The following is a 14,058-nucleotide window of genomic DNA, read 5'->3' as shown; positions in this document are numbered from 1 at the left end:
GTTCGAAACAGGAGCATGTTCAGCTCCAAATTGACATCAAAATAATGCGCACTTTAAAATTGTTTGAGTACAAAAATCTTTTTTTTTTCCTCTTATAATCCCAATCTTGGTTAAGGAAATCAACGGCGGCTATTTTCCCGCAATATGCCGGATACGTTTACAATTTTGCCACGTTGAATGATTTTTCGGCAGTTTTTGTGTTCTGCTTCAAGTTTATATAGCTTTTGGGGAGTTCTGTGGTTCAAATAAAATTCTCTTGTGGTTCTGATTGGCTTTCAATATAATTGTTATTGAGACTGTTTTTTTAAAGATAATTCAGTAAATGTAAGCTTTTTTTGGCCTATGTTTGTATATTTTTGCTCATTTTTAACTTCTGGCCATAGTTTTTCTATTTCTATCTTTCGTTTGGAGTTAAAAAGGTGCTATTGAAGGTCAGAGAGGGCGCTTTTGTTCTAAAGAAAAAACAAATTCTTTTTCTGTGGGTTCTTTTTTCGTTCTTGCATTTATTGATCAATTTTTGCCTGTGTTGGGTGACTCAGTGTCTGAACTGAAGCAGTAAAAAAATTATTTGCCAAATACTTGGTGGGAGTTAGCATTTTGCCATTTTATGGATAAGTTAGTTCCATTTATTTCGAAAATTTTACTTTTCTCTACATTGTTCTTCATTGATTTTGTCACCTTTTCAGTCAGTTGCCAGTCGTTTATTGTCTAAAAACTAACTGTGTCGAAAGGTTTTGGCAGTAGTTGTTTTGGTGCCGCAATTCGTGATGAAATTTTTTATCAGATTCTTCATCAGTTTTTGTCTTAATTTATTTTCCATTGTTAATTTGCCTGTTACTGTTACAAATTGATTAGCGTAATCAATTTGGAGGTTCATTATTTGATATAGGGTAGTCAATTTTCTGCTCCGAGTCGTTTCCCGATGTCTGTAGGCTATGTTTTATTTTTAATCACTTGGAGTGAATTTTGAAGCAAGAAAATGAAACGCGTGAACATTTTTGGTTGCTCTGATTGCTGAACAAAATTAAAGAGTGGAGCGAAAAGAGTGTTTTTTTTGTTGGTGCGAATTTTTTTGAGAGAGCGAGAAATTGAGGTGTGAAAAAATTTTCTATAAGCGACCATGTTAACGTGCGGCTTTTTCAAACACTTTTTTGCAAGTCTTTTTGGTTTAATGTATTGACTATGATATTGTATTACTTTTAAGGTTGTTTAATAGTGGTAGTTAAGTGTTATTTTCAGGGAATTGTTGAATTTTTGACAATTTGTCATGTTTTTCAGCTATTTTGCTGAGTTGTAGTCGAATTTTAGTCATTTTCCGCTGATTGATTACTGCCCTTAACTAGGATTTAAAAGACGACCTTTACTTACGGAGTTTTTAGATACTAAGTGAGTAGAGTTGTGTTGTTTAAAGTAAGTTTTTTTGTTGAGAAATACGACAAAAATTGAGAAATTTTAAATATTTTCTTAATTTTCAGTTTTTTCGTGTTTCTTTAATCTTATGCACGTTTGTAGCCTACTATGACTTTCCTGTTGTTTAGCCATCTTTTTAATTCTCTTATTTGCCTAAATGATTTCTTTCTCTGACTTTTAGTGACCTTGTAATATAATCAAACAGTTGCTCTTTTGTTCGTGAGTAGTTTAGGTAGATACTGATTTTCTGAATGGACTGTCTTTTTGTTATCTTCGAGTTGTTTTTGGAATCTTTTCAGCTATATTTTACTTCGTGAAATCTTTTTGACTTCTCTAGACCAGTTTTATTCGTCTCTCATTCTACTCAGTATTTTAAACTCATTCCTACTCAGTGTTTTTAAAAAGCAGTTGCTCAGCAAAGCTATCTAAAATGAACGGCGTTATTAAAACGAAATCAAGAATAGGAACGGGATAAACGCGTAAAGCCAAATTTTAGATGCCCGCTACTTGAACTTTGTTCTTAGTTACCGTCTTAGTTACCATCTATAATGCTTATCGGTTTTGAGACTAGCCCTTGTATCCTCTCGACAAGAGGCAGGAGTATGTCTAATAGTGAATTGAAATTAAAATAGATGGCCATTCGATCTTTTTCGTACATCAATTAATTTCCATTTCTGTTCTTTCAATATTAATAGGCGTTATGGGAATCAATGGCGGCTTTTTTCCGACAATCTGCCTGTTATGTTTTGTTATTCATCTGATCATCGGCCACTCAAATTTATTGTGCTAAAAATAGCCGCGTCAGCAATTCCAGGCGGCTCTTATTGTGCTCCTATTTTTTAATCGTCTAATAGATTTTTGTTTCGTCTTACCCTGACTTCTTGGAATTGACTTTTTCAATGAATTCAGTGACTTCTACTGCTTTGCGATAAAAATTTGTGTGCGTGACGTCATTTCTGCTTTTCGGTCAATTACGTACCTCGCTCAAAAAATGACTTATGAACTCACTTATTGTGCATCTAAGTAGTGCCAAACTTATATGCCCCGAGGAGACATGAGGAAGATTGAACAGCTACTGCGCCGAGTTACCAAATGGGTTTTTTGCCTTGGAAATCCGATTATAGGGAACGATTATTATTACTTAATCTCCTGCCAATTTCAATGTACATTCAAGTACTTGACGTCCTCACGCTGGTAAAGATGTGCAACGGCTGCTATGACATTGACCCACAATTCACTTTCAAACTTGGAATAGCGAGTTCTCGCGACTGCAGAATTATCCCACACATTAAATACCCTAGTACTGAGCTTCAATACCAAGAATTCTTTGTGAGAACTTGCCGTCTCATAAAACATTTACCAGCAGTTGATGTTACCCAGCCCTTGGGCCTCAAACCAAAGCTCCTGTCGCTGCTCTTGGCGCTATTCATGTAGATGCTCCATATGTATTACCTGACTTCTGTCAGAGGGATATTGAATCCCCTCAACTTTTTGTTGTAAATTCATATTATTTTTATTAATAGCCGCCCTCATCTTCTCAGCCGGCTATTATAGCGCTCCTATTTTTTTTTTACTTCGTCGAATAAAAAAATGTTTCGCTTTACCTCAGTTTGCCGCCTTTTCAACATTTTTCGTGAAATCTTTCTGACTTCTCTAGGCTAGTTTCTCTCTTCTCTCATTCTGCTAAAAGTGATTTTGAACATCAGTTGCTCAGCAAAGCAATTCAAAATGAACAGAGTCAGTTTAAAAAATTGAAGTCAGAAATAGAAACGGGATAAACCCATAAAGCCCAATTTTAGATGCCCGCTATTTGAACGTCGTTCCTATAAGTATTAGTTAACTCTCTCTAATGCTTATTGTTATTGATAGTAGCCCCTGTAGCCTCTCTCTACGAAACAGAAGTATATTCAACTACGAAATGCCATCAAAACAAATCGGACTTAAAAAATGTTTTTGTACAAAAATTTTTTTTTTTCAATATCTTCTGTTATTTCAATCCCAATCATGCTTATTGGAATCAACGGCGGCTATTTTCCGGCAATCTGCCGGGTATGTTTATTATTATAGAGTCTTGAGTTTTAATATCGAATTTTAATTTTGAAAAAATCCATTGGGGCTTTTTCCTTGTAGAGCAAATGTGTCTCATAAAAATGACAGTTCGAATCTAACCCAAAAAGTCTAGTGGTCTATTAAAAATCTGGTGGTTGATCTGTCAATCTTATTTCTTTAGTTGGTTCAATTCATGGTAGGCCACAAGCGTCTATAGCGGCTATTTTCCGGCAATCTGCCGGCTATGTTTTTATACTTCCCGAGTGGTTGATCGGAATTTGTTCATAGTTTTACATGCCTTTGTAGCATCAAGCCTTTTTATTTATGATGTTTATTTGGCATCTGCAGTAGTAACTGTAGGGATAAATATAGCTCGTTATCCATCAGTTTTTAGCACGATAGATCCGACAATTAAAGCTTACAATATATAACAAATTAATTTAAGAAGAATTTGAGAGATTCTTTGCTCCAAAGAGCTAATGAATTTGCCGTAGATCTAGAACCCCCCGCCCGCCCCCAATAAAAAGCCATTCATTATGTATGGTGGGTGTATGTTGATATATTTGTGCTTCTGTACGGATGGTGTGTGTGTGTGTGTGTGTGTGTGTGTGTGTGTGTGTGTGTGTGTGTGTGTGTGTTAGTGTGTGTGTGTGGTGATTATTTCACTTGATTAGCGATTAAGAAAGGGAAGGAAGCGCCTTGTTTCCTTCTCCCCTCAATTCGCCTCTTTTACCAATCTTACTGACAGTCGTGGCTACTCGCTTGAACAAATTGAGACTGCCGCCTTCTCTTTTAATTTCCTTCCTTTAGAAAGCCACATTACCTCTGCTAGAACAATTCCTCCTCCCGGTCCAAGAAATCAATTAGTCACGCTAATCACGCCGAGTGAGAATGCGGGGTGGGGGGTTGGGTCTTTTGTATACTGGATAACTGAACGATGCTCCAAATAGTACTTGAAGTTAAACCAAGCGATCACTACTTAAAGGGGGAAATTTGAATTTGAGGAATAGGAAACTGGGTTTATAATTGACATGTTTTGAATTTGTGTTTATGGTTCTAGTCTAATACTTTTATTATTTATTATCATAACCTGTTGTTGGTTTCGTACGGATCCTATTTGGGGATGGTTGGCGATCAGGTTATGAGGGTGGTTAGTTGAGTTGGGGGGGGGGGGGGGGGGAGGGAGTTGGGTGTATGGAGGGGGAGGGGGTGATGATGATGGGAAAGAAAATTGTATTGCACTGTAAGGGAAGTAGGCAAGGAAAGAGTAAATTGTACATATCATGTTCCTAATTTAAATAGTCAATTACAAACTAGAAATGGATCCCTTCTTAACCCTCCAGACTCTATACCCCTCCTTCACTCCTTATTTCTCTCTTGTCTCTTAATTTAATTATAAATCTGATCTCGTTGTCTCTTTTAATGGTATGGATACACTATTGCAGTGACTGAGGATAGTATCTAGGATAGTTAATAGTCTGCATGCGGTATTGCATGGCTACTGCCCTCGTGTGACATTGCCACATGATGTTGTGATGTGTTTTTTTAGATTAAAAGCAGCCGTGCGACTTTGAAGCAGCTCCAAGATGCAATCAAAGTGCTCACACAGTCCAATCTAGATGGCAAGTATACCCCTCCCCCTATTTCTCGTTCCTCCATTTTTGAGACCAGCGATTCCTTTTCTTGTTGATTTAATTACTTGGTTTGGCTCTGGATATTGTTTCGGATCAATCCGTTTATGACCCCCAGTTATAAATTGTGTGTTACTATAAACCACATTCCTTATGAAAAATAGAATTTGATCAGTTGATAATTTCTGATAACTCTGATAAATTTCGGATATAATTAAGTTTGATTGATGAGAACAATTTTGCAAAAAAATTTTTCGAGGTGACGAAATGAAGGCCTCCTTTCTAAATCAAAATGATTTAATAAATTATTTTTAAGCAATTTTTTGTCGGACCGCATAAGTTTTTGGTAGAAAAAAAGAAACAATGGTTGTGTCCGAGGGCATTAAGTTGCGGTGCAATTGTCAGTTTGCCATTAGCTGCGTCTCTGAGATTCTGTCTTTTTTGAGATCTTCAAACATTTTCATGATTTTTGAAGTCAAATTGGAGTAGCAATTTTGGTCTCACCGAAACAGGAAGTGGAGCGAAAAAGCGAGCGATTGATTTTGGGGCATGAAGTTTTTTTTTCACTGTAGTTTTAAAGTAGAGTTAAAAAACGGTGTATGAACCAAAATTCGTTTTCTTGCTGGTGGTTTTTGTTCTTATTTTCATTTTGCATTTTAGTTTTTTTTCTTTATTGGATCGGATTTTTTTTCTAAAGTTTTCTCGATCTCTTCATAGTACAGTCAAGGTCAGGTTCTTGGTTTATTCAATGAAAATTCTTTGAGTTGTAGGTCAAGACTTGTTCTGCAATGTTTTTTTACTTCGTCGAATCGAGATTAGTTTCGCTTTACCTTAGTTTCAGGCTTGCTTAGCATTTTACGTGAAATCTTTTTGACTTTTCTAGGCTATTTTTTTCTCTTTCTGCTCAGTGCTTTTAAACAGCAGTTGCTCAGCAGAGCAATTTAAAATGAACTGAGTCAATGTCGAAAACCGAAGTCAAAATTAGAAACCGTATAAACCTATAAAGCCCTATTTTAGACGCCAGCTACTTTAACTTTGTTTTTATGAGTCCTAGTTCCCATCTCTAATTCTTTGATACGAGTCTCTTTATCATTTCATTTTGAAACAACAAGTATGTGTAACAACATAATCAAATTAAATTTTTTTTTCCATTTTTTATTCTTTCAATCGGAATCGTTATGGTAATCAATGGCGGCTATTTTCCGGCGATGTTAATAATCGGCTTCATATAGTTCCAAGGCTAGCGAATGTTTTAAATTCAATGTAAGGAGTTCAAAATTTATTTGTTAAACGCGTAATTTGGACTCAAGAGGAAATTTTTTTACCTGCAATTGATCAAATGGATGAGCAAATGTCTGTTGCTTTTAAAATTTTCGCTCACATTGCTTTTTGTACGGACCTTTGGTGAAAACTTGTTTTTCTTAAATTGTTTTCAAGCGAAGTTTGTAGCAATATTTGTCCTGTGGTCTTTTCTATGCTACTTTTCGCTTGACCGATTCTTTGTCTGACCTTTTTTGACTTTTCGTCTTCACTAAGGGGGGTTGAACAGGTAGCGCCCGGAGGGCATTAAATTCTCATAGAGGCTTTTGGCTTACTAGACTCTAAGTATGCGATGCCCCGAATCTTTTGGAGATACAAATTCAAAGATACAAAGTTCTTCGAGTTTGACTCCCTCCACATTTCACGCCCCCCTCCCCCCCCCCCGCTCCCTCCCACCCCCCACATACATTACCCCCAGAGGCAAATCTGAGCTAGCAGTTGTCGTTATTGTGACTTTCTTTTAGTCATTCGTAAAACCTCAGTCATCTTTTTGTTTTTACGGTGTAGGATTGCAGACTGGACAACCTACAGCTTCTGAAGTCCTTATCTTTTCTACAGTTTGCACTCTAAGTGTGTTTATACAAGTGTTTCCAAATGCAACGGGACGCAATTATGTGACCAAATGGGAAGCTCTAATTTAAAAAGTTATGAAGAAGGGAAATAAAATTGTGGGCATTGAGCCCGTTGTGTGAAAAAAGAAAGAGTGAGAACAATTGGGTGAAAAACAAAGTGCTATCAATTTGTTCTAGTTAAGAACACCAACGAATGTTTTTTTAACAAAACAGAAAAAGAACAATTTGTTGCACAGCGACAACTACTAGGTAGCATTTTGTGCTCCCTCTTTTTCATAAAGTGGCTAATTTTGAAATTCTGCGAGAAAATATCAGGCCTATTTTTTTGCAAAAATTACGAAAATTGTTTTCAGTTTTTTTGGAAAGAAGATGGAAGCAGCAAAGTGAGATTAAATCTAGCTGGTGCAAAAAATAATTCTCTAGCACTTCGTTCACTCTGAAACATTGAAAAATTAAGGGAGTCTTATTGAGCAGCAGAAATCAGACTTAGGCCGGATTTAGGCAAAGCTTCAATGCATGTCTTCGGCAGCGCTCGGAGAAAATAACCAGTTTCAACTATTTGTTGTAATTGATGAGTTAAATCCTATCTAAAAACCGCTGAATTCATTATCTCTATGCGAGATTAATCGTTTCTAGTTTTTCGGATCTTATCAGATTGTAAAACTTCTGTACATGTTGAAAACATGCTTGGTAATGTTTTGATTGACTGTATGTATAATAAGCTTATATAGATCTTAAGAAACCAAATCCTGGAGGACCCTCGAAAGTGTGTGTTTGTCAGAGCGGGGAATGAATCTTAGTTTGTTGCTTGTTTCCTGAAAGTTTTTCAATAAATGCACCCTTGTGATATCTCAGATAAACGGTTTTTTTCTGAATTTTTTTGGGGTAATTTCTTGATGTTTTAACTCTGTCGTTAATATTTGACAACCGACAAGTATTTTGCGTAAGAATTTTGCTCAACTTTTTAACCTAAATATTTTGTTCTAAATTAGAGGTTCGACTTTTTGATTCGTTTTTTTTGGCAATTTTGATACATTTTGGAGAAATATAAAATGTTACAAACTAGAAAATCATTCCGCGAAGGGTGAATGTAGTCAGAATTAATCATAATGCCTCAAATCATAGAATGAGGTCTGAACATTAAAATGGCAATTTCTAGTGCACATTGATAAAAAAAGTTATGTTGTCCTGAGATTCCATGGGTTTATGCGTCAAACTGTTGTTACATAGTTTTGAGTTAAGTAATATCTTTCAAACAAAGTTTGTAGCAATTATTTTAGTCCTGATTGCTTTTTTAATGCAATTTTTCGTACTACTAACTTTTGGTCTTGTTTTTTTCGTCTGAGCGTTACTGGGTTAAACAGGTAAAGACCGGAGGACATACATCTCACTAGTCATTAAGCAGGCATTTCCTGGAACTTATTGATGAGACATAAATTTGTTGTCTACTAAAGGCGGGTTCTTAGAGATTGACTCACACCCCCAATATCTCCTCCCTCTACCTCGTTCCACTCGTAACCCCGCAATCGCGACCCCTCCTTCACCTGATCAAGCTAGCCTCCCCAAGCCGATGCTAGCTTCTGACGTCGCTTGAGAGAAATTGACCCCATATTAGTCGGATATGTTTGAATCCTTTGTGCATTTTATTAAAACTACCTGAATTTCGTGTAGAAACAAAGAAAATAATCTTTGTTCGTTGTGAACTTTGTGAATTCTGAATTTTAATTAAAAGTAATATTAAAGCAGTTTGAAAATATTTCTTTAAAAAAATTAAAATAAAATTTTAGAGAAAGAAATGAATCAAGAAAGAGTGGATGTGGGAACCACGCCCCCTCCGCGCCACCTACGCCCCCTCATATAAGCTAAAGCTAGCATCTCTAAACAGTATCTAGTTACTGACGAAGCCAACCGCTTGCCAGTCATTTGAGATCAGTTTGCTTGACGTAGTCGGTTGTTTAATTGCTCTAGAACGAAGTATGGAGGAATTATTGTAAACGTGTTTTTACGACTTCAGGAGGAGTATTGGGATCCTTACAAGGTTTATTTTTAGCTGAAGCAAGTTTGTTCATGGCTTGTACTTTTGACTTTCGTTTTTGAACATCAATGTCTGTTTTAGAACATTGACTTCTGTATTCGAACAATGTTTGACAGCAGCGTAGGTACTAATACATAATGATTAGGCACTGCTGACGTTTTGAGAAGCTTTCTCCCCATAACAGTCCCGCCTCCGTATCCCAATTATAGAACTCGCCACCTAGCTACACTCCCCCTCCCCTACCTACCCCTCATCTATCTACCCTCACCTGTACATACCTAGCTACCCCTCCTTCTCACCTAACTACCCCCCTCCCTCTCCTGCCTACGTACCCCCGCACCCACTTACTTACCCCCACCCCACCTACCTACCCTCCCCCGATATACCTACCCGCTCCTCGCCAAGTTACCCCTTCCTGCCAACCTACGCCCAACACCAACCCACTCGCTCAATCTAAAAAGTGCGTCTGCTTTTTTTCAAAACACTAGTTCGATTAGGCATTAATTTTTTTCTTTGATGTTTCCGATATAGGTAGATGACCGGCTCTCTTTTTGATATTTCTGATTTGGAGATTAAATTGCATGACTCTTCGAGTTATTTGCGGTACTCTACTGGCTATGTTTTTTTGCAACATTTTCGTTCGACGCTTTTGCGCTTTGTTCTAGAACATTCTGTGACTTCTTGAGTGACTTTTTCACACTTTTTCTTTATTTTCCAAGTCGTAGTAGTAACCTAAATCGTTTTCGTTCTGAAATAAAGTTCCTTGCTTAAAGCGATTGTGAGCGAAAGGATATCAAAGGAATTGTAGAGTGGTGGTAAAGATGTCAGGCTGCCAACCTTAAGGTCAGGGTTTGAACCTCAGTGGGTAATTTTTTGCACCCGTGAAACATTTGTAAACCCCATCTAAACTAAATTGCCCCTGTCTGGCGTTCGAGAGCAGTTCATCGTACGTTAGTCCGTTTATGATTTAATGAGGCGTCTTGATTGCAATTCCATTCCTAATTTTCTTCCTTTTGGTTCTAATTTTTCGGTTTTTTGATGACTGTACTGTGTTAGAACTAGAATTAGATACGTGATCACTCGAATATCAGTGATATTAGGTATCAGCAATTTTAACATTGTTCTGTTGTTTTTTGGGTCACTTTTTGCATTTCTTCTATTTGTTTATTAAGGTAATTTAAGTTTATATAACTGATTTTAGGAACTAGGAATAATATAGCTCTAAAAGAAATTTTTCCGAGAAGATATGTTCTTATTTGAACTTTTGATGACATCAATGCAGGGGTTATTGAATTTCAGAGAGTCAATACGCCATTTTTTGTTCTATTTGTAGTCTAATCGATTAATTTATAAAGAATTAAGTCAATGCTTTGAACGGTCTAAAAACAACCCTCGACATGAACATGAGCTTTACTATGCATATTTACATGCGAGTTACTTAATGTTGCCCTTTTTCTCGAAACGTATCCACGCGTTTCATCTTAGAGCATAGGCCAGTAATTCTAAAAAGCTAGCTTATATTTAATCTTCATGCTGAGATCTTTTAATGCTTGAAATGAAGCTTTTTTAAGGTATTCGATCCAAGAACCCTGCCGAACAGTTCCAGTGGATGAAGACTGAACACATGTGTATACTGGCTTATCTTGTTAGTCCTACTCTACTCGTCTTTTTCTTTCAAGTGTTTTTTTAAATATATATTATGATAAGTATATAAAATATAATTTAACGGTTATGATCACGTTCCTGTACAATTAATTGAACGTAACAGTTAAGATGAGGTATAAAAACAGTGAGTTTGTTGAATCATTTCCACTGTGATACCTTCCTTTAAAGTCAATGATTGTTCTCTAATGTATAACTCTAATGTAATTATCTTGGATAAAAAGATTCAATGTAAACTTAGTAGATTCAATATGAATTTTTAGTAAATAATAATGAGAATTTTAAGTTTAATTTTTTTAATATTATGCATACATAATTAAGTAATAAAATACTTAAAGATAACGATCAGGCGGGCAAGTGTTCCAATTAATTTTCCATTTTAGAGATGAGTTTTAATGATAGATAGTGAGTGACATGTTATCTTCACTTCAGATCACAGTAATCCATCACTCAAGCGGGGGTTCCCTAGAAAAGGCCAAAAAGTACGCTGAAAAGGCTCTGAGTCAGATTGAGATTCTCAATTCATCCAATGAGTTCACTGATCAGCAGGACCAATCAGCTTCGAGCAGTACCTCAACAAGTGGGGGTGGAAGTAACCACTCTCTCCATGATCAGTTGTTGCTGAAATTGCATGTGATGTTGATCGAGAGTGCAGTACAGTGTGACTTGGTGATGGGACAGAAACAACTGGCAATCAAAAAGGTGCCGTTTAATTGCCCTCGAATGAGAAACAATTATTGTAAACGTGTGTGTCTTTTTAACGCAAATTTTTCGCTTCACCGTTTTGCGCTTTTCTTCCAGAATAATCTTTAACCTATCAAGTGACTTTTTCACGCACTTCTTCTTGGTTTATGACAAATAAAACCGATTGCTAGAGGCTAGAGAACATGGCCCTGATAGCTGAGTGGTGAATTTCTCCGTCGAGGTGACATAATAGGACTCAGATGGGAGGTCGGAGTTCGAAACCAACCTTCGGCTGTTGTTTTTGCACCCATTAAGAAAAATTGATCTAGGCTACCGGTCCTGAATTAAATTGCGCCGAGTGTCATTCGAGAGCAATTTTTGTGATGTTAGTAATGTTTAGTAGCCGCCTCAGCTTCTCAGCAGGCTATTATAGCGTTCCTATTTTTTACAATTTAAAAAATTTGAATTGTATTGGGGCCCTGTCTTTTTTTAAGATCTGTTCACAGATTTTCATGATTTTTGAAGTCAAATTAAATTGTGATTTTGGTCACGCCGAAACCCGAAGTGGAGCGAATAAGCGAGTGGTTTTGCGGCGTGATGAGTGAGAAAACGGTGTTTGAACAAAAATTCGCTTTCTCGCTAGTGGTTTTTTTGTTCACATGCGGCAATTTCTTCACTGATTTTTACCGTTTTTTCAATTTTTTTAATCGGATTTTTTTTCTGAATGGTTTTTCCAATTCATTCACAGCTCATTCTAGGCCTTGTTTTTTTGTTGGAACCAAATTTTCATTTCTCGCTAGTGGTTTTTTTTCACATGCGGCATTTTGACATTGATTTACTGTTTTTTATCTGATTTAGAATTGGTTTTCCCAATTCACACATAGTCCATTCTAGGTTTAGTTTTTCTGTTTAGTCATTGAAAAATCTTTGTATTGTACGCCAGGACTTTTTTACTTCGTCGAATAAAAATTTTTCGCTTTATCTTAGTTCACAGCTTGTTCAACTTTTTGCGTGAAATCTTTTAGATTTCTCTAGGCTAGTTTCACTCTTCTCTCATTCTGTTAAAAGTGTTTTTAGACAGCAGATGCTCATCAAAGCAATTAAAAATAAACATACTCAGTATCAGAAAACGGAATCAGAAATAGAAACGTGATAAACCCATAAAGCCCGATTTCAGATGCCCGTTACTCGAGCTTTGTTCTTAGTTACCATCTCTAATGCTTATTGGTATTGATACTAGCCCCTGTGTGGTCTCACTACGAAATAGGAGTATGTTCAACTACAAAATGACATCAAAATAGTTCGCACTTTAAAATTGTTTTTCTACAAAAATCATTTTTATTATTTTTCCTCTTCTTTCAATCGTGGTTATGGGAATCAACGGCGGCTATTTTCCCAATCGTGGTTATGGGAATCAACGGCGGCTATTTTCCGGCAATCTGCCGGGTATGTTTAGTAATTGCATCCAGGGTTTCATCAGTTCTCAGCTGGGTTCGAACTGCGAATATGTTACCCTTCAAATACCTGTTGGAACATTGCTCTCGAACGAAGTTGAAATGCTGAAAACTTGTTGTCCATCAAAAAGTGCTGTTGAATAATTGCATTTAAGTTTTCAATAGTTATGATTTGAGTTTCTTTAACTAACAAACTGGTTTCCATTCAATGGCTTGATTTAAAATTGAGTTGTTTTAAATCAATTTTTAGATTATAATTTTTAATAGCCGCAGTCAGCCTCTCAGCGGCAAATATTTAGGAGCTCAGAGGAGTTATGGTTTTTGGTATTTTTACTACTCAAAGAAATGCATAAAGTGTTGGTAAGTTCTGAGCTGAGCTGCAAATCTGGTCTATTTTAGATTTGGAAAACAATTTTTTAATCAATTTTATTAAGATTATTATTTTTATAGATTGACTTTTGATCAAAGGTCGGACGTTCAATGCTTCCGATTTGATTTTTGAAATCCGTCTGTTGCGATTTGTGTTAATGAGAGGCGAAGTATGTGTGGTATAATGTCAGCACCATATCAATTAAAACGTAATATTTTACTCGCAATGAAACCGCAACCTTCAAAAATCATCGATGGTTTAAAAACAAACGATCACCTGTTATATATCTTGAATGTGATGTAAACTTGTTCACACTTTCAGATGGCTCAAGTGGTGTCCATTGGGAGCAGAATCGAGAACTTCTTCGAGAGATTTGGTCCTCAAATCCACATGCTGCTGGTTAGTACACAATTACAAGTTAATACACATGCTATTTCTCTCAAATAATTGGTATTCAATTTAAAAGAAAGCGAACTAAGAGCTTTTTGAGAGATAAAACCTTTTTTGATCAGGTTATTATAGCTCCGAAGATGTAAGCTGAGCGGAGCTATATTGCGGTGCTCTTGGTTTTTACGACTCGAAGAGGAGTATTGGTTTTTTTGACCGGAATTACTATTTATTCAAACGGCGTTTTGACCTAAAACCAAAAGTGAGTAAAATTGCCACGTGAACTAACTTTTTCTGAGCAAGAAAATTTATTTGATCAGGCGCTTCGTTCAGTGAATGACTTTTTGATTTTGAAAAATATTTTTGAGAGAATAGACAATAAAGATGACAGTTTTAGCCGTTTCTTCGTCCATTTGCCCCAATTTTATTATTTGGTTTATGTAGAAATAAGTTTTGATCGATGCTGCATTAATATGTAATCATC

General features: G+C 36.3%; 1 protein-coding gene across 1 annotated transcript in view; it reads left to right on the top strand.

Moving 5' to 3' along the window:
- LOC142342469 (MAU2 chromatid cohesion factor homolog) overlaps positions 1-14,058 on the top strand; it is a 53,251-nt gene that overhangs the window by 21,272 nt on the left and 17,921 nt on the right. Inside the window, exons 7-10 of the mRNA XM_075393807.1 lie at positions 5,009-5,081; positions 10,589-10,662; positions 11,112-11,381; positions 13,509-13,586. Coding sequence (XP_075249922.1) covers positions 5,009-5,081; positions 10,589-10,662; positions 11,112-11,381; positions 13,509-13,586 — 495 coding nt within the window. The remainder of the gene's footprint in view (positions 1-5,008; positions 5,082-10,588; positions 10,663-11,111; positions 11,382-13,508; positions 13,587-14,058) is intronic.

This window comes from Convolutriloba macropyga, chromosome 7, assembly GCF_964194025.1.
Source record: "Convolutriloba macropyga chromosome 7, txConMacr16.3, whole genome shotgun sequence".
Lineage (NCBI taxonomy): Eukaryota > Metazoa > Xenacoelomorpha > Acoela > Convolutidae > Convolutriloba > Convolutriloba macropyga.
This window is presented reverse-complemented; position numbering and strand designations above follow the sequence as displayed.